Here is a 21380-nt window from a genome sequence, read left to right on the forward strand (position 1 = left end):
AACCAATTCGAACCTCAATTCATGCAATTTTGCCATTGCGACGGATCATGTGTGGGACACATGATCCGTCTTGATTGTCTTGATGAAAAAGCATGGCAATTTTGGCCATTTTATAACAATTTAAATTATTGTAAAATTTTATTTACATGTACATATGAGTATATCAGCAAAGGGGTGAATTGGAATAGACTCACGGGCGAAATTTCACCCACGGGCGAGGGTTTCCCCACCCCTGTTTTAAACAGTCCAACAATGATGAATAATAGACTCTTGTTATTGTCTTACCCTTTTTCATATAGTCTATCATCATAATTCCTTGGGAATCCCAAAAAACAGTGCCCATGAGTAGCTGACAAAACAATCTTTACTTTTTTCGGTGCTCTTTCACTGGGCATTGTTCACTGCTACTTGGACTCAGGTGTGTAGTAGTGGATCCAAGTTTCATCTACAGTTATGAATTGACGCAAAAAAATCTTGTGAATTGCGAATAAACATTGCCAAACACTGCATTGAAATGTCTTTCGCATAGCTTTTGATCAACAGTCAACAATCGCAGCACCCTCGCACACAGCTTTTTCATGTGCAATTTTTTGTGCAGGATATTATACACCCAGTCATTTGAGATGCCTACAATCTCAGTAATCTCACACGCTTTCATTTGGGGTTCTTCCATAACGATGCCACGGATTTTGTCAATCATTTCCTTCATAGACCTCAGTTGGGTGTCTGGAGTACCCAACTGAGATTAATATTTAATACACTGCTTACAGAAAAGTTTGAAGCTTGTGTTTAACAAGCATGTTGTAACTTAGTTGCTTGGTCCAGTTAACTCAGATGTTTTTTGGATTTATGTATCATTGAGATCAGATTTGTGTTCTTTTGTGTTGTATGACTTCTGTCTGTTCTCATCCACCACATGCTTTCCCAACAGGTATATACCAAATTATATAAAGATGTTTATAAAAATTAGCATTGGTCTTTAACCTTTGAGAATGAATATTTTAATGGTGTGAGAATATTGGTTTCCTTGGCTATATAGGTTCGACCCTGTGCGTTTTTGCACAGGATTGAATAAAACCCAGTTTTGCTGTAATTATACTATATGGAGATTATCAATTTGTGTTGCTGTTTATTAAGTTTAGAAATAAATTGGTTTTTCTTCAAAATGTTTAGGAAGCAACAGAAGAAGAACTGGAGAGATTATTAGACAAAATCATGGTTTTATTTAGGTTTATTCATGGTAAGTTTTCCAAAAATTCTTAGAGAAAGCAGATTAAAAAAAAAAAAATATTTTTTTCCATATCATTTGAAAAATACAACTAGTTACCTGTTAGATAATATTATTCTCATATTATTTATTTGATATAAGAACAAAACTAGTACTACTATTAAATTAACAGTAATAATTATCTCTATTTTAGTTTCTTTCAGTTACTTCCTGCGAAAACAGCCATATAACAAATATTCCGTTATCTGAGAAAGTTTGTTTCAGCATTTACACACACACACACACACACCTGAGTGTTTAACAACCCTTATTTTCCACAAACCTTAACACACCGAACAACTTAAAAGTCAATGAAGTGCATAAGGATTTATTCAGCAGTAAAAATTCACATTAACCATCTTAAAATTTTACACCATTCCTCCTACACCACCTCTACATTGATGCATTTATAATTATGGTCCCTGTTCTCATTTCATTACTATCATACCTTAGCAAAGAATCTTACATACTTTTGCTCTCTCTCTCTCTCTCTCTCACTTTTTTTTTTTTTTTTTTTTGCTTCTTTCAGTAAATTTCATATCCTATTGCATTATATACTTTGACTTTTTTAATCATTCTTTAATGAAAATTATTAACTCTTTTACTTTCCCTTTCTGAAATCCAATGTTTTCGTTAATATCTATAGACATTGCACTAGGGAAGCACGATATAGCAACACCTATCAACCACACAACCAATCATTGAATTATCATACAGTGTTGTTTCCTTAGTCTTTTTTATTTTTAGAGATACCTGTGGCATAGTATAATTATTAAAGGAACATGTAAGACCACAGTAATAACTTTTAATTAATAAGGTACAGATATTTCATACTAAAACTAATAATATATCTTCAGTGTTACAAACAGTTATAGGAATGGAATACAAGTAACGAGCATTCGGTGGATCATCTATTAAAATAATAATTAATTAATATTTAAGATAATTGGTTTTTTTAATGATTACATAAAGTAAAACTTTCCCAGATCTTTGAGAGAGAGAGAGACAATCATTTCGATTTAAATTCGATCAGTGTAAAATAGCTTCACAACTTTCTTTAAAAAGGCGTTCATATTTCAACCTGCATCTATGGAGGAGAATAGCTTTATCCCACTGGATATTATGGGTAGTGTTAATACTGTGTTAGTACTATCATATATGATGGTACTATATGAAAAACTTGCATCATTACTAACTTCTTATCTACAATTTTCCTCCAAATCAATTTATTACCTGTCAAGACTCCAACATTATCAGATCTTATATTTCTGTCTTTTTAAGGCACTTTTTACTGTATCAATGCACCTGTCTTCTTTCTTAATATCCTAATTTTTAATATGATACCTGCCACTGATATCATCTGTTCATGCCCCTAATCTTTCTCAGGACTCATATCTGTGGTCTGTAGTCTTTGATCAAGTGTTTCATTTCTAACCCAGCTCTCAGATCCATAAGTTAAAATTGGTTTGAACACCATCTTGTATACAGCTAATGTAGTGTGTTGACCAGTTTTTCTATTATTGCATATAAATTTATTCTGTTGTCTATTTCCATATTTAATTACCATCTTCACTAAATTTTGTGCCTAGTTCTGCATTGTGAATGGAGAACTAGATTCTCCATTCACAATGTAGTTGATATTTTCAACTTTTCTGCCTATTTTCGTTGTCTTTGTCTTGTTATTGCAGACTTATACCAGATTTGTTTAAAAATATAACATCATCCAATTAAGTAAAGAGCTGAGATTAACATCTCCAATTTTGATATCAGGTGATAAAGACCAAGTATTGCTTGATATAATGCTCCATTGACATTCTGTAGTGTTTTGAATAGTTTTTCGCTTGGCACTTTGTCATATGCCTTTTCCAGATTTACAAAATTTAAATACATATCTTTGTTATATTCTCATCATTTTCCAACTATTTGTCATAAAGTGAAAATCTGATCGTGACAGCCTCTATTTGGCCTTAATCCAGCTTGTTCTTCACCAAGCTTCCCTGACACAATCTTCTCAACTGTTTCTCCAGTATACTTGCATAAATCTTACGAGGAATACTCAGTAGAGAAATACCTCTGTAATTCTCACATTCAGTTTTATTTCCCTTTTTATATTTGAGTACTATGAGAGCTGTACTTCAGTCATCTGGAATTCGTCCCTCTGTTCAGGTTTTCTGAACTATGCAGTGCAGCCACTTCAAGACTTTTATACCTCCATACTTGGAGCATTTTGGTTGAATATCATCTACTTTAGCACCTTTTCCACATTTCAGGCTTTTTGTACTTCAAGTATGGATATATATATTCCTGATTGCATGCCTTTTGAGTGTTTTTTACCACTCTGCTATCACTGATTGTTTCATTTTGCAATTTTTTGAAGTAATTACTCATTATTTCAAGGATATCTTTTTCTCCAGTTTTCACGTCACCTTTATTATTAGTAAGAGAGACCTCCAAGGAGTCAGAACTCATTGAGGGAGGCCACATACTGCATACACCAGCTATCATACTTATTCTTGAATTCATTCACACTGCTTGCACTCACAACATCCATCCAAAGGCAATCCATTCCAACCACGCACCACCCTCTGAGAGAAAAATCTAGCCCTCACACCCTTCTTGGTGGCCTTCATTCTCAGCTTCCAAGGATGCCCTCTCGTCCTTTCTCCACCCTCCATAAATTGAAAAATTCCATCAATTGAAATCCTGTATGACCCTTTCAGAAGTTTGTGTCTCAATCATATCACTCCTCTTTCTCCTGTTTGCTGGTGTCTGCAATCTACAAATTCTCAATCTGTCTTCATAATCAGTATTCCACAATCCTGATATCATTTTTAACAATCTGCTTTGTACTTTCTCCAATATATCAGAATCACAATGGAAACCAGGTGACCTGACTTGCTCACAATAGTCCAAGTGAGGTCTTATCAAGGCCTTCTAAAGAGGCAAAATAACATCCTTATCTTTACATGTGAATGTTTGTTTCAGCATTGCAATTATGTTTTGAGTTGTATTTGCAATCTTTTCCACATGGCCCCTGAACATCAGCTTCCTATCTATTAGCACTCCAAGATCCCTAGCCTCATCAGTTTCTTCTGCCCTAATCCCACCAATATAATACGACATTGGATATCTAATCATACTGAAGTAAATGACTTTACATTTACTGACACCCATTTTCCCATTCCGACAGTTCCAGCCTATTCAAATCATTCTGCAAAGACTGCATATCAGCAGCATTCCTGATTACTCTACCTATCTTTGCATCATCAGCAAATAACTGTATGTCGCTTGTCAAATCCTTCCCAATATCATTAATGTACAGATTGAATGACAGTGGACCAAGCACTGATCGTGGTGCACCATTTGTTATTTTATTATTATTATTATTTTTTTTTATTAATCTTTGTACTGGTGATGGGCAGTACTACCCTTGTGGGGTAGTACTGCCCATAACCACTACCTACCCTGTACTACCCTACAGGGCACACTGGTGGCAATGTCATGCGACCAGTGTGCCCTGTAGGTCCCTCAAGGAAAGAACTTTTATATCCTTTTGTGTAAGCTTAAGCTGTTTTAAGTCCTTATAACTATCTGCACTCCATACGTCATGTAAAGAAATGGTGGCGCTGGTAAACCTCGGAGATCCCCATGATCTGGGTTATTTTTATAATAATTTACTTTATTATTATGGCTATAGGCTAGCGGGTGCCCTGTTCCCACCACCTGGGCATCAACTACCCAAATGTCACCATCTCTTTTAATCACTAAGTCTGGCTTACGCAAACCCGTGGAGGTCCTTTAATGTGGTTCCACTGCAGTCTCCCAACCTTTGTTCTTAAATCGGTTGTTCAGAATGAAGACCACGGCATCATGCCTCCTCACGCAGACCCCTTGGGTGCAGAAGCAACACTGGGCTATATGAGACCATGTCTCACTGTAGTGGCAGCCAGCCCTACAGTTGGAGTCGTCACTATCCCATCGAGCTGTGTGGGCTTGATCCTCGTCAAGCCCACACAAGGTCAATATACTCGAACCCAGGGAGGATAAGGTCAATATACTCGAACCCAGGGAGGAGTTTGGTGCCATCCCTTACCCAATCATGCTGGGGAGGCACCAGATATGACTCTTTTAAAAGAGAACCATCTACAGAACAGTGCAACAGAGATACTCATCTTGTTTTCTGCGTGTGCTGACCCGATTAAAGTACCTTGATAATGGGACCAGCCTTTAGCCCTCCTAAAGACGTCTTGTATTAATGGGCTATAGAAAGCCTCTCTGCAGAAGGGGAAGAAGATAGTTCTAACTGTGCAATTCTTTACAGCTGCAAGTGTGGGATCAGCCATCTAAGTGATGGAACCCCCAAGCACACCATCCCTCACCCTCGCATGGAAATACAGTAGGAGTGTCAGGCGGCAGTCGGAGCCATGATCTCACTGCTGAACGGATAGCCCTGTCCATTCAGGACAGTACCGAGATATATGTCATACCAAGCACCAACTTGTTGCAAAAGCAAGGTAGGAGATAATAGGAAAAGAGGAACAGTCTTTGCTGGGGCTTGAGAGGAGCTTCCCTCAAAGAAGGGACAGAAGACCTTCCTTTTGGGGTGAACATGATACTGATGTATCTCCACTCTTCCAGGATGGTCAAAGCATGCAATGGCCTCCCTTGCAGAGAAAACTCTATAGTCTCGACCTTAAGCTTCTTGTTACGACCAGAGGGGACAAGAACTAAAGAGCAGGACTTCTCTACATTAATAGAAAGGCCTCAAATAGAGAAGAAGTCAACTGCCTGGTCAGGGAGTTCCTGCAAGCCTATCTTAGTATAGGCTACGAGAATAAGATCGTCCGCAAAGGCCATATCATTAAAGGAAGAAGTGCCTAGAGAGTAGCCTGTATGGCTAGGAAGAGAATGAAGAAACTCATCTATGACGCAGTTAAAGAAAAGGGGAGATAGAGGATCACCCTGGCGAACACCCCACAATGCAGGAATGCACGTGACCCTGTAGTGATAGTGATGGAGCTACCCAAGTATAGCTCCATAACATAGGAAAGAAAAGGTTCTGGACATCCAGCAATAGACAGCACTCGAAGGAGAGCAGGAAGGGAGATGCTATCAAAGGCCTTTTGGAGGTCCAGCGACGCCATATATAGAGGCTTAAGGTGGCGTCAGGAATCAGAGACCCTTGCAGACTCAGATCCACCATATATACCACTTTTTGATATATGTCAGTCAGCCATCCTCTTATCTATGCTAATATTGTATAACCCAAAACCATTTTTTCCAATTTATGCAACAGTCTTCCATGCTGTATTCTGTCAAAAGCCTTAGCAAAATCCAAAAGTATCATGGTGTATCCATTCCCCTTGTTAGTTCAATGGTAACGTTGTTATAGAATGTGAGTGAGTTGCTAAAACATTACCTTCCCTTAGTAAACCCATGTTGTTCATTGCAAAGTAGAGATTCACTGTCAACCCATTTCTGAATGCAGGCCCTATCCAATTTTTCGAAAATCTTCACCACCACTCTTGAGATGCTAATTGGTCGATAGTTGGATACATCAGTCTTTGCACCACTCTTTTGTAATGGAATTACCATACCTTCCTTTCATTCCTGTGGAATGTTCCCTTTTCTGAGACTCATGTTAAACATCCTGGTCAAAAGAAAGGCTATTTCAGATGAACACACTTTTAGCACGCGTGCTGATATCCCATCAGTCCCTATTGCTGAATTCTTATTCAATTTGTGCAACAGCTCTAATACCTCGGCCTCACAAACCTGCGTTTCTTCATCTAGTGAAGAGGTAACAATGACCTCAATGTTGTGTTCACCACGTTGATAGCTTTTAACTAAATGGGCACTCATTAACTGAACAACCTCCTCTGCATCTGTAACCCTCATGCCATCTGGATTTAGAAGAGTTATTCTTTCATATTCATTCTTTCTTTTACTTGCAGCATATCGATAGAATTCTTGTGGGTTGTCTTTCGCACGCCGAGCCAGTTTCTTTTCATAATCAGACTTTGCTTTCAGTACAACAGTTGTGACTATTCTAGCCTGCTGCTTATAATGTTCATAACGGACGTCATCCTTATGCAAATGGTATTCTTTCCAGATTGTCCTTTTCTTACAAATTCTTGTTTAATAAGATTACACGTCCATTTGACTTCTACTCTATTTATTCTTCAAACTCTTGGGACACATTCTGATATCGCATCATTTAAGCATTGTTTAAATGCTTCCCATGCACTGTCAATATTCTTTCCATCCAGCAACAGATCCCATTCCACTGAACTCAGTATACTCCTCAGTTTGGTCATAATTTCCTGCTTTGTAGTTCAGCATGTAATCTTTTCTGAATGGAACATTAATAAACTTAGTCACCTCTCAAGTGAGTACCGCATGATCACTGTCACCAACCTGAGGCAGAATAGTTATGTCTTTAACTGAAACTCCCTCTGACACTATAATCAAATCTAACACTCTTTGGCCTTAAATTCCGGCTGCCACATGCTGCTTGAGGAAGTTGTCCCACAACAGCTCAATAAATGCATTTTTATTCTTCTCATGAGATTCTACTGCTACCCAATCAATATTTGGATAATTAGTCTCCCATTATGATTACTCTTTTTGCACTCATCTTTTCTATTTGGTGATACATTTCTTCATCACTAGCAACTGATCCACCAGGTCTGTAGCAACACCCCACTATGTAATTTGTCTTGTTAGATTCCACCTCACACCAGATGGCTTCAAACTCACTTCCACATGAAATATTGTTAGTAGTATTACTAAAATCATAGGTCTCAACTCTAATTGGATTTAAGTTATCTGATATCATTAGCACCCCCCCTCCTCTCTATCCTTTCTAAAAATACTGTACCCACTACACTTGATACCAGTTAGTAGGACTAATTCTGATAGCCAATTTTCACTAATACCTACAATTTGAGGTCGCAACATATTGACTAAGGCAACAAACTGTACCCCTTTGTTTTTGATACTCCTAGCATTCGTGTACAGACATAATAATCTACCTGAATGTTCTTTTGTATACTCTTGTTTGCAGTCTGTCTTACAGATCTTGCTATTCTTCTCTAATGACTTACACATGTAGACATCTTTGCACACATTTGATGGGTCTGAACTGGACAAACACAAACCCGAAATCATTCTCACCTCGCCAACATTTCCATGACAAAGCCCTTTCCCGTCATTAACACAGTTATATCACATTGTCGCTGTTAACCACATTCACACCATTCCTCCCTTTATAATTTAGTTTCCCTGACTCTCTGTGTTAGGCCTTATATTAGTTATTAGTTTTTCTAGACTCCGGATACCAAACACATTCAGGTTTAGGCCATACCTCTTATACAAATCCAATCTTCCCTCAGACTCACCACAGACATCAAAAAACTTGCATCCATTCCTTTTACATAGCCTATTCATCAAATCATTTGTCATCATAGCCCTTCTTTTTAATTCATTTTTATCATATCATCTCAAATTCATTTTAAGTCTGCACGATTAGCTTAGTCGCTACGTGCTTTGCAACGATATGCCTGGGGAAGGAGTGTCCTAGGTGCAATTCCCATCGAGGATCCTTAAGCTCCACGTGAGGAGCTTAAGGATCTTTCTCAGCCATAGCCAAGTTAGCTGGTCTTGGGCTTGGAAAGCAGGGTTTTTTCCCCAGTTTATTTGGGAGTTTTCATCCCGTAAACAGGCAAACCGGCCCCGTAAACACACGCTGCTATAGTCAAAAAATGCATTTTCCCCTCAGCGGCAGGCTCGGCGACAGGCCACCTGGGGGTTGTACTAACAAAACGTCGTATCTACGTAACACGCTGACCCTGCAATGGAAGCGGGAAAAACGTGCAGAGGAAGAAGATCTCAAATTCATTTTAAGCACTCTTACCTCCATTTTTAAGCTTTTTCAACAGTCTCCAGAATATATTGCCACCTTCCTGATATTTATTTTCAATTTCTTACCAGTTCTTCTCCTGACTTTTGTTTAGCTAGTTTTACACATTGTTTAGCTTTCTTACATTTGTCTCTATATATTCTCTAAGAGCACAAGCTGACTTATTTTCTAGGATCTTTCTATATGCTTTCTTCTTTTCCTTCACAGAATCCAATCCATGTCTACTTTAGATTCTTATTCAACAAAATAAGAATCTAAAGTAGGTACCGATACTGTCACCCTATCATTCCTTTTATGATATAGGCAGTAAGATATATGACCAGGAAGAAAACAAATGCTATGAGAAAAAATGAGTATAAAATGTAGCAAATTATGCTCAACATTTACTTCATAAAGCAGAATAAAAGGAAAAAAAGTTATAACAAAAGAAATGAAGGTGATGGGGGGGGGGAAGAAAGAAAGAAGCATTATCTGTTTCATGATAAACCCTCTCAAGTATAGTGGTGGGGAAGGAAGTTATAGAATACTATGATCATGCGTTTTACGTTTATAGTATTGCTAATCTCTTGTCAAAAATTTTCCTCCAAATCATTCTGTCACTTCTCAGCACTACAATATTGTCAAATCTCAAATTTATCTCTTTTATGAAATTTCTAACTGAGTCACTATAGATCTTGGCATCAAACACCTGTATTGTTTTCCTTTCCTTATTCTGTTTAGGTGACCATACCAACTTAGATTAGCTCTGATCACACATTCTTGAAGTGTGATCAGACCTTGAATACTAATAATGCCAAGTTCCTTCTTAATATCTTCATTTTAATATGATTCTGCCATAGATGAACTGTTTTATTTCTAACCCACCTCTCAGATCCATAAATTAAAATTGATTTGAATGCTGTTGTCTATAATGCTGGCTTAGTGTTTTTGTCTTATTCCATATTTAAATCGATTCAACTGGCTCCTCACCATACCGATTTTGCTTATTCTGTTGTTTATTTGCATATTTAATTTGCCATCTTCATTAAAAATGTGCCTAAATAGCTGAAATATTTTACTTGTTTTCTGTAGGTTTTTTCCATTCACAATGCAGCTGAGGTTTGCCTATTTTCGTAGTCTCGATCATTTTATTCTGACTTTCAATTCAGTTTAGTTTTCAGTTTAAGAATCCTGAAAACTTGTACTGTATTTATATATAACGTCATGTGCATAAAGTTCAGGGGTGTGAATAATATCTGTAATGTCACTAACAGATTTAATGCCATGCTATTTTCCTTCATAATTCGTTCCGTATAGATGATAAATAAGAGTGGGGATAATGTGCACCGTTTTGTGTTACACCTGATTTTACATCAAAGTAGTTTTCTGCATCTCATTCAGTTCTAACTACGGACTCAGAAGGAACTTAAATATAGACCATGTATTGCTCTATATAATGTCTCATTTATACCATATAATTGCATCATTTTGATCATATTTTCTCTTGGCACCTCATCATATTTCTTTTCCAGATCTATGAAACTTAAACATCTCTTGGTATTTTCCCATGATTTTTGAATTATAATCAGATTTCCACTTTAAGACAAAGTGAATATATATTACTATTATTACTATTATTACGGGCAACTCCAGGGAGTCATTGGACTCATCGAGGGAGGTCCCAAATCATATTCATCACAACTATTTGACATTCATACAGTATCTATCATACCTCGCCTTAAACTCATTCACTGTCACAGCATCCACCACAGACTCAGGGAGCGCATTCCACTCATTCACTACTCTAAAAGTAAAGAACCCAGCTCTAACACCTTTACTAACCACACTTTTGCCCAGTTTCCATGGATGTCCCCTAGTCCTCCCACAACCAGCCCTGTTCTCAAAAATATCTTCTGAATTAATTTTATAGAAACCCTTCAGTAATTTGAATGTCTCAATCATATCTCCCCTCCTCCGCCTATCAACCAATTTTTGCAACCCACAAATCCTCAACCTGTTCTCATACGGTTCATTCCACAGACCTGCTATCATCTTGGTCACTCGCCTCTGGATCCTCTCCACCTCCTCCCCATCAAGAAGAAACCTAGGTGACCAAATCTGAGCACAGTAGTCTAGATGGGGTCTTATCAAGGCTCGATACAGAGGAACAATAACCTGCTTGTCTCTGCTTGTCATCGTATTCTTCAGCAACCAAGTGATTTGATGAGCTGTTTTGGTCACTTTTGCAATGTGTCCCCTAAATTTCAATTCCTTATCTACCAACACTCCTAAATCTCGTGCCTCATCAATTTCCTGGAGCACGGTTCCACCAATGCAGTAAACTGCCGCCAATCTTTTCACCCCAAAATGCATAACCTTACATTTTGCCACATTAAACTGACATCCATTCTCCTTAGCCCAGACCTCCAATCTATCCAAATCATCCTGCAAAATTTTGACGTCATCTGCATTCACTATTGCCCTACCCAACTTCGCATCATCCGCAAACAAATGAACTGTTCCTCTCAGATCATTTCCTATATCATTTATGAACAAATTAAACAGCAGTGGTCCAAGAACAGATCCTTGTGGCACACCACTAGTCACAGGCCGTCTTGTGGACTCTACTCCCGAGTAAACCACTCTCTGATATCTCTCCGTCAACCACCCTCCTATCCATCTCACCAACCCTATGTCCATTCCCATATGCTGCAATTTACTGATTAGAATTCTATGTGGAATCCTGTCAAAGGCCTTGGCAAGGTCCAGTAGTATCACCGTAAACCCATTACCCTTATCCAGTTCAGCCGTCACTGTGTTATAATACGTGAGCAAGTTACTGAGGCATGACCTACCCTTCACAAAACCATGCTGTCCCCGATACAGTATCCCATTTTCTTCTATCCAATCTTGTATTTTCCTCTTGACTATTTTCTCTAAGACCTTGACAATGATTCCTGATATGCTAATCGGTCGGTAATTTACTACAGCAGTCTTGGAACCACCTTTATGCAGTGGAACTATTTTCCCCTCTTTCCACCCACTCGGGACTAACCCAGACCCGAGACTAAAATTAAACAAAATGGTCAAGGGTACTGACAATTCTTTAGCTGCTTCTTGTACAACACGAGCTGGTATACCATCCAATCCCACAGATGTATTGACATTGAGGTTATGCAATAGACTACTCACCTCCACTTCATTAACCACAATTCCCGTATAATCTACTGGTTTATTTGTTTCTGCAATGTCACCACCTGGATGATATACTTTTGCAAAGTGCTCACTCAGTAACTCAACTATCTCAACTGATTCAGTTACCTCCCTACCATCGGCATTCTTTAAAATCAATCTGCCATGTACATTTTTCCTTTTACTTGCTACATATCTAAAAAACTGTTTAGGATTCTCGTTAGCCTGCATGGCCAATGTTCTTTCGTAATCCTTTTTTGCTTTTCTTACCACACTCGTCACCCTTCTGGCCTGTGCTTTATACCGTTCATGTGCCTGCCGGTCACCCTTCTCCTTAAATTCCCTCCATAGTTGTTTCTTTTTTTGCAACTCAAGCTTAATGGTGTTATTCATCCATTTAACCCCTACTTGATTTATTATTCGGACTCTAGGTATACAGTCAGCCATTGCTTCATGCAAGCACTTCTTAACTACCTCCCATGCACTATCAACTTCTAGTCCTTGCAGTTGTACATGCCATGGCACTGAACCAATCAAACTCCTAAGCTTGTCATACTTTCCAGCCCGATAATTCCACATGTACCCTGTCTTAATTGAAAATTCTACACCTTTAGCCACCTCCCAAGTTAAGACCCTATGATCACTCTCACCGATTGGTGGCAATGTGGTCATATTTGTTACAGCCAAATCCTCAGATGTAATTACTAGGTCAAGCACTCTCTGACCCCTAGTATTTTCCATTACATGCTGTCGCAGATAGTTATCCCTTAATAACCGCATAAAATCCAGTTACTTCCTTCCGTGTGTCCTCTCCTCACTCCAATCAATGCGACCATAGTTGAAATCTCCCATAATAATCACCCTCCTTCCACCCATTTCTTCTATTTGCTTGTGCATACTGTCACCACCATCTTTTCCATCACCTGGTCTATAGCAGCACCCAATTGTATATTTAGTTCTGCTAGCCACAATCTCACACCAAATGGCCTCAAATGTGCTCTTTTCTCTATCCTGCAATTCACTTCTATTCTCCTTGGCTGGAGCTCATCAGCTATCATCAACAATACTCCTCCCCCCATTTTATTCTCTCTGTCATTCCTGAACACACTATACCCATCACATTCAATCCCACTAGTTATATCATCTACAGTCAGCCATGTTTCACTAATACCTATAACCTGTGGTCTGGAAGTGCCAACCATGGCCAAAAGCTCTTCCTTCTTGTTCCTAATACTCCTAGTATTAGTGTACATGAATTTAAGACCCCCATTAGCCCCAACCCTACCTTGATGCCTTATATTAACTATCCCACTCAGATTTGTTGTCCTTATTTGCTCTGGCATATTATATTCATTCTTACATTCAACTGCCTCCATTAGGACTGTATCTCTACTCCCCCCCCCTAACAAATCTAGTTTCCCTGAGTTTGCACATCCACTACATTCGGCAACACTTTCTCAAGTCTTCTTACACCGTAACCATTCAAATGCAAGCCATCCATCTTATATAGATCCTTTCGCCCATCAAACTCACCCCACACATCCACAAATTCCACACCACTCGTCATACATAACCCACGCATAAAGTCATTTGCAATTATAGCCCTCCTTTTAAACATTTCACTGTCATACCGTGGCAAAAGACTAATCATTCTAACTCTCTCACTCTTTTCTTTTGCTACCTCAAACAATTCATTCAGGTCTTCTATCATTTCCATTTTATCTCCTTTCAAATCATTCGTACCTGCCACAACAATCATTTCTTTCACCCTTTCCTTTTGCTCTCTAATAGACGCAGTTACGTCCTTTATGGTCGCACCAGGTTGGTACGATTTTGTCAAATCCTCTACTAACACACCTCGTACTAACGAGTCTCCATACAGCACTCTATCCTTCATTTTGTTCATGTTCACATTCATACGTCTATTTTTCCTGTCATACCTTTTATTATTGGTTGGTTCATTCAGTCTACTTTTATTCATGCACTCTAGCTGCTGTTTTGCTCTTTCTATCGCACTGTTCAACAACGCGATCTCACTCAATGCATCTATCTCATCTTTTTTGTTCTCTGAGAAACCATTTATACTATCATTCACACTTTCTACATTCACACTCTCACAATTTTCATGTACAACCTTGCCGTTTCCTGTCATATCCCTGTTTCCTTCATTCTGAAGGTTGACAAAAATATCACACTCACGATCCGAAATACACTTCAATTCCGCATTCTCCCTACATTTTCTACACACATTCAATCCTTTATTATCATCTAACCACACTCCGACCGCACTCTGCAAAGCGTACATTTCACAGCTAGTACACTGACTCATTTCTTTTATGCTACCGTTCTTTGATAATGATGGCGAACCTTCATTACTGGCTGCCATTTTCCTTCGCACAGGTGCCATTATTATCTGTGACGTGTTTTGTCAAATTATACCCTAATCTTTAATAATTATTCAATTAATAAATAAGAGGAAAAAAAGTACAAACATCAGAACATTTAAGTACTAAATGTAATTAAATAAAATGAAATATAACTAAATACAGTAACTTAGCTTCGTTTTGTCTTCCACCGTTACGCGTTCGATTCCGACGGTACCAAAATATATTATATCGCGACAGCAACTAACTTCCAAAAAACAACCACTGAAGTACACTCGTATTCAGAGAAACAATTTAGCACTCAAAAACGTAGAAAAACGGGGGGGGAAAAGCAGACTATTCACCGATTAAAAATCACTTTCTTCTGCACAGCTCAAATTCACCGCCACGTGCTACGGCGACCAAGGAAATCTCAAGAGTATATATATATATATATATATATATATATATATATATATATACTCTTGAGATTTCCAACAATTACAAACCTTTTCTTTATCAGATAACAAAGAAAAAGTTGGTAAAAAAATAAATAAAATAATTTTAGTCTTTTATAGCTCAAAAAATTCTTTTTGTTTCATCCTTGGTAGAACCTTCTATGGGACCTTAGCTAGAAATAAGGCCCATTGTTAATTTCTCCATTTTGATGTTCACCCATATCACTCTACTTGAAATTGCTTTTTAACCTCCTCTTTTCTCTATATCCAGCTTATTATGCGAATAGTCAGTTATTGAGAGTAAGATGACTACACACACACACACAGTAATCCCTCGATTAATGCATCATTTTTTTTCGATACCCAAATCCGATTAGTGTGCCTATATACATCTTAAAAATAAATGTTACAGATTTTAAAAATTTTCTATCTATACATTTTTATGGCTAACTATTTTAAAAAATCACTCACCAGAATGAAATAATTTAGTTACTGATTTAAAACATTTTACAAAGTTATTTTTAATGACATACTACACTACTTCCATGTACACTACACTATGTTCCAAATTTTTACCGCCAAAATTTATGTCGTCTCTATAGTATGCCCACAGATTCGAGACACTTCTGCGCATGTTACAAAAAGGAGAATCCATTCCAATAATAGGGTAATCAATCCGTCTTCTGGAATGAGTTGTTTATTATTACATGTCGGAATATTAACTTCTCTTTTGTGATCATTGTAGTTTTTAAAGTGGTAACTATTTTGCTTGTATAACAGTTGATAAATTTTATCTATAAAGCACGTGATTTTGCATGTTGGCGACTAATTCGTACGTCCTTCATTTCTTTCTTCCCTTCAGTGATAACATCCAAGAGTTAATTAAATCTCATTCTGAAGAATTGAGTGATTTCTACCTGCTAAATTTAGATGCACAGCAGGAAGATCCCAAAGAATATGAAGAAAATTTAACCACTGATAGTTAGCCAAAAGAGATTTCACAGATATAATTTGAAAATATTTTTCGTACAATCAAAAGTTTTTAAGCAGCAATGCTTACAGGCTGACCCTGATGAAGAGAGAAGCAGTAAATTTGCAGAGTAGAAGAAACAATAGGGCCATACCGTCGGTTGTATGAAAAAAAGAAACAAATTGTCCACCAAACTACGTTAGCTCAATTCTTTGTTAAGAAGTAGAATAATAAAATTTATATTCTGAATATGTTTTATTGTCTTTCAGCTTCATGGTTTTCCTTTAACTAGGCCCTGAGACATACCTTAATTCTTTTATAAAAATATTTAAGGTTCAAAAAAGAAATTTGAGGAACGAATTATACTTTTCCCCATAGGTTATTATATTCAATTAATGCGCCTGTTTTAAAGAATGCATTAGGCACACTAATCAATGGATTGCTGTATATACAGTAAAACCTCTTTTTTGCGCTTTCTAGGGGACTGATAGAAAAAAGTGTAAATAACAGGAAATGTAAAAAACATTAAAAAAGGCTAAAATATGACTGACTTCTAGTATGTGACTCTACATGCTAGATTACAAAATTTGATAACTGAAAATAAATTAATTTACAGTTACTTACATTTATCTATTTTAAAAAATCTCTAATTGTTGATTGTTTTTGCTTTTTCTGCACACACATAAGTTCCACCTGCCTCTCCACAGTGTATAAGCCATTAAATGCCCCATCATCTCCTGATGCACTTGCAATATACCACCTCAAAACAGAGATTGCTTCTTTACTAGTAGGGACGGTAGGTTCTTGATCACAGTCTTCTTCAACCACTCCTTCTTTTCTTCACTAAGGTGGTTGGAAAGGATGTCGTCTACACTTGGTACTACTGATGTGATCACATCATCATCAACATAGTCTTGAAATGAGGAAGACTCATCCATCACATACCAGTTGTTTGGGCTATATCTTCTTCTTCCTCCTGTAATTCCTCCTCTTCCACAAACGTAACTCCTGTCTTCTGGAAACAGTTGGATATGGTTTCCGGAGTAACATGCAACCATGCTTTGGCCACGTAATGCATACCATTATCATGCATAAACACAGCTTTTTCAACAAGCATTTTTCTATATTTCTATTTAAATATATGGATGATGCCCAGATCTAATGACTAAAGCTCACTTGTACAGTTAGGGGGAAAGAACACTAATGTTCCTGATCTGCAGATCTTAAGGATGTGCAAGACATTTGTCCAGCAGTAGTAGTATTTTGCAGTGATCTGCCCCCATTTTAGCATCCTGATCATGCATGGTGGATGTGATCTGTTGGCATCATACTTAGTAGGCAGATTTTTCATGTTCTTAAAACACCTTGGTTTTTTAAATTTACCAATTACCAGTGGAGGTAATTTTCCTGATCCATCAGCATTGACCATGAGCAAAACAGTTACCCTTTGCTTGCTGAGTTTTCTCACCATGACACTTCTCTCCTTTAAAACACAATGTTTTACTTGGCAGAATGTTATAAAAGAGCCCAGTTTCATCAACATTGAAAATATTTTTCGGTTTACAATCCTTAATAATAGTCTTTAGTTCATGTTTCCATTGGTTTACAGTTTCTCCTGCAACACTATTACTTTTCCCACAATATTATGACGAGTCTTGAACACCGATCAATCCATCCATTTGATGCAGTAAAACGATTAATCCCCAACCTCGCAGCAAATTCGAGGGCTTTCGCTCAGAGTATAGTACCATCGGCTGGAATACCTGATGCTCTCCTAGAAACAAACCACTCTGCCACAAGTTTATCCAATTCATCGTTTGTCGATGTCCAGATATATTTTTATTTTTTTGACATAGTGCCAGATTACTTTGCATTGAGTTCAATGATTGACCTGTTTTTTTTACTATCGTGTTCAAACACAGAGAGTCCAAGATCTTTTGTTAATTGCACACGTGTTCCTGCATGCCAATCTACACATTGCAGAATTGCCATCCTTTCTTCTACCAAAATACATTTTTTGTCTTTTTTCTCCATGTTACTAACATGGATCATCCACCACCACAACTTGACAGCAACTATCATGTGCTAAATTATAGCAGAAATTCTGCAATATACCACGTGCTTCTGAATTGTGACTACGAACACCAACACTGCAAGCTAGTGAAGCAATATTTCATGAACTGTGATTTATTCACTGATATCTAATATTCATGAGTAACAACTGTTACTTGGTAGAAGTGTTAATGTGATTTCATAATTTGTGTATGATCCTTGTTCACGATTTCAATACAGTTGCACTGCGAATGTTAAATCACATCACAACACCTTCTACTGACAGTTTAAAATTAGTGATATGAAAACTTCATGGTATCAATTCGTACTGTGATTGAAAAATCACGGTATCGCTCATCACTACATCACTGCTGCAAGCGTGCAAGTCACCGTGATGGCGGAAACAAAACTACAGTCAAAAGCAACACCATCTGGGAACAGAAATGCACAGATTTGAATGAGAGAAAATCGATTCGAAAATCAGTGTTGCCACTCAAGAAAAAACCCCGGGAAATAATGTCCTCATCGAGATGGTGGGAAAACAACATATCATAAGAATAGGCCTTAAGACGGGACCAATGGAAAATGACGTAAATAGCAGGAAAACATAAAAATAGCGTTTTACTGTATGTGTGTATACACACACATGCAGCAGAAGTATTGTGTGTGTATATATATATATATATACACAATACTTTGTCATTCTTTGTTCTTTCTAAGTATATCTGAAATATTCTCTGATTTAAAAATTGATGTAATTGGAAGAAGACACTTATGTAAAAATTCTTTTTGTAGAATTTTCGGTTATTTTTCATAGCCATTTTCAATATATTACAGGAAGATAACTATAAAGAGAGAGAGAGATAACAATTAAATTGAAAGTGTAATATTATATGTGTGTAGGAGAATAACTTCATCTGTCTTAATAGATAACAAGAAATAAATTAAACTAAAAATAAAATAGTTTATAAAATATTTTTAAATTTAAACAATTAATTACAATTTACGAAACAAGGGAATGATGAATATTAGTTAGGATAACTTCCCAAAAACAAAGTTTAAGGCGATCATTTTTGTTAAGGTTGGGATTGTGAATGTATGCTTCACAGTTTTCTGTATAGTTTTTCCAGAAGAAAATAGCTTTTGTGTAATACTTGGGTATTATTCCACTGAATTCTGTGTTGTGTACATAAGGTGGGACTTACTAAACCAGATTTATTGGACTCCTTACATGAAACATATTCTTTGTTCAAGAGCATATTTCAAGATGAATTAGTGCAGAATGTCCATAATAACATAAGATGCACAAGCAAGGAATTCTGTAAACTCAAGGACAAGAAAGAGGAGAATATTTGTCTTTTGGAGAGATATGGAAAGTATTCAGTTTACAAATTGTAGGAAAGGAATTTGTATGTCAATCTGGTGAAGAACCTTCTATTTTTTCTGAAAGTCATTTAATGTGTGGAAGACGAATTATGGAAACTTCTTAAGAAGATTTACGATGAAGGCCATAATTATTATTTTATCCACAGGTTTTGCATTATAACCATTTGAGTTAAAGGTTTTTCTGAAAATAGACAGTTCCTTGTTTTGAAAATCTGTTGAACATATTTTATGAGCTCTATCGACTAGAGATTTGACTACGCCATATTTCTGACAAGGGTGATGATGTGAGTTAGAGTCAATGTATTTGCCAGTATGAGTTAGTTTTCTATATACACGAGAACAGTAGACTGCTATTTGGTTGATGTAGAATGAGAATATTGAGAAAAGGAACACAGTTGTTAACTTCTATTGATTCTTGGATTTACTAAATTAATTTTCTCAAGAATTTCATGAAAACTGGACAAGGGGGAGTTCTATACAGGAATAATATTATCAACATATCTATATGAAATCAATGGTTTAGGTCAGGGGTCAGCAACCTTTTCAGACTTTCAACTTTTATTTTTAATAATGGGGCCGCAAGCATTTAATTAATAGAAAATATTGATACAATTTTTATTATATCAATCTTAAAACACACAGAAATATTTAAAGTACAAGATATGAAACTCAATGAAAAATTATTATCACTTAAAAACAAAGTAATATAGTTTATGCAATACAATGTGTGTCCCTCTGCTTAATGTGCCTTTTGTGATTGTTTTCCCTTAGCCAAATTATCTAGATCCACTTGATAACCTAAGGTGAAAATTCGAATCAAAGCATGCAAATGTTCATCAGTCAGTCGAGAAAAAAATTTCTTTTTTTTCTAAACGCATGGCAGAAAATGCTTGTGTATGTGCTTCCAAATGCGACTATCATTTTCTTTGTGAAAATGATTAAACCTTCACATTTTTTTTGTAAGCATTGATAAAATTTTTGGATATTTTCTAACGAAAATGCGTTCTTTAATGTTTCATTGTGTTGTAATTCCAAAACTTCTACAGTCGGTTTGGTACATCACATCAATGTCGACATTAAAAGGGTGCAAAAATAATCACATTTCGATGCTGTTTTTATGAAAATCCACAAATCCTATTGAAAATTCCGTTTGTAAATCTTCAATAATACCAACAAAAGTTTCCCTTTGTGTTTGCCATCCAACTGTAGATGCAGATGTGCAACATATATAATGATGTAGATTTTCTTCCGTCATATATTTCTTCAACAGACATAGTTTGCCTTCAAAAGGTTTTATGTCAGAAAACAGTTCTGCTAGTAATTTACCTTGGCCCTGTAGGGTCAAATTAAGTTTATTGTGGTAGTTGTAATGTCTACCATAAATGCAAGAGACATAATCTATTTTTTATCTGATAGTTGTGGGACAGTATTTCCATATTCCATCATGAAAATATCTATTTCTTCACATAAATTAAAAAATCTTTTTAGCACAGCACCTATACTTAACCATCCAACAGTTGAGTAGTAGATAACGTCCTCTTGAATGTCCATAACGTCTTTTCTTGATGATAAAATTTTACAGGCCACATGCCATGTAAGTATGGTCAACCCTTTATGGGCCGCATGCCGACCCCTGGTTTAGGTTAAAAAAACATTGAGAATATGTTCAAAATGTTTCGTAAAGTAAATTTCCATTAACACCTATAGTGAGCTTCATAGGATGTCTGACTTATAAACTCTCAAGATACCAATCTAATCTTCTCTCTGTGTTTACAAAAAGTTCTGCTTCTTG

General features: G+C 36.8%; 1 protein-coding gene across 2 annotated transcripts in view; it reads left to right on the top strand.

The window, feature by feature from the left end:
- The window catches only part of Cul4 (cullin 4), a 276936-nt gene that overhangs the window by 166277 nt on the left and 89279 nt on the right, over nt 1–21380 (top strand). For both annotated transcript variants that reach the window (XM_090414048.1, XM_090414051.1), the window contains one exon: nt 1174–1240. In XM_090414048.1, coding sequence (XP_090270174.1) covers nt 1174–1240 — 67 coding nt within the window. The remainder of the gene's footprint in view (nt 1–1173; nt 1241–21380) is intronic.

Source organism: Typopeltis vanoorti, chromosome 24 (assembly GCF_054136105.1).
Source record: "Typopeltis vanoorti isolate ZY-2024b chromosome 24, IOZ_Tvanoo_1.0, whole genome shotgun sequence".
Lineage (NCBI taxonomy): Eukaryota > Metazoa > Arthropoda > Arachnida > Uropygi > Thelyphonidae > Typopeltis > Typopeltis vanoorti.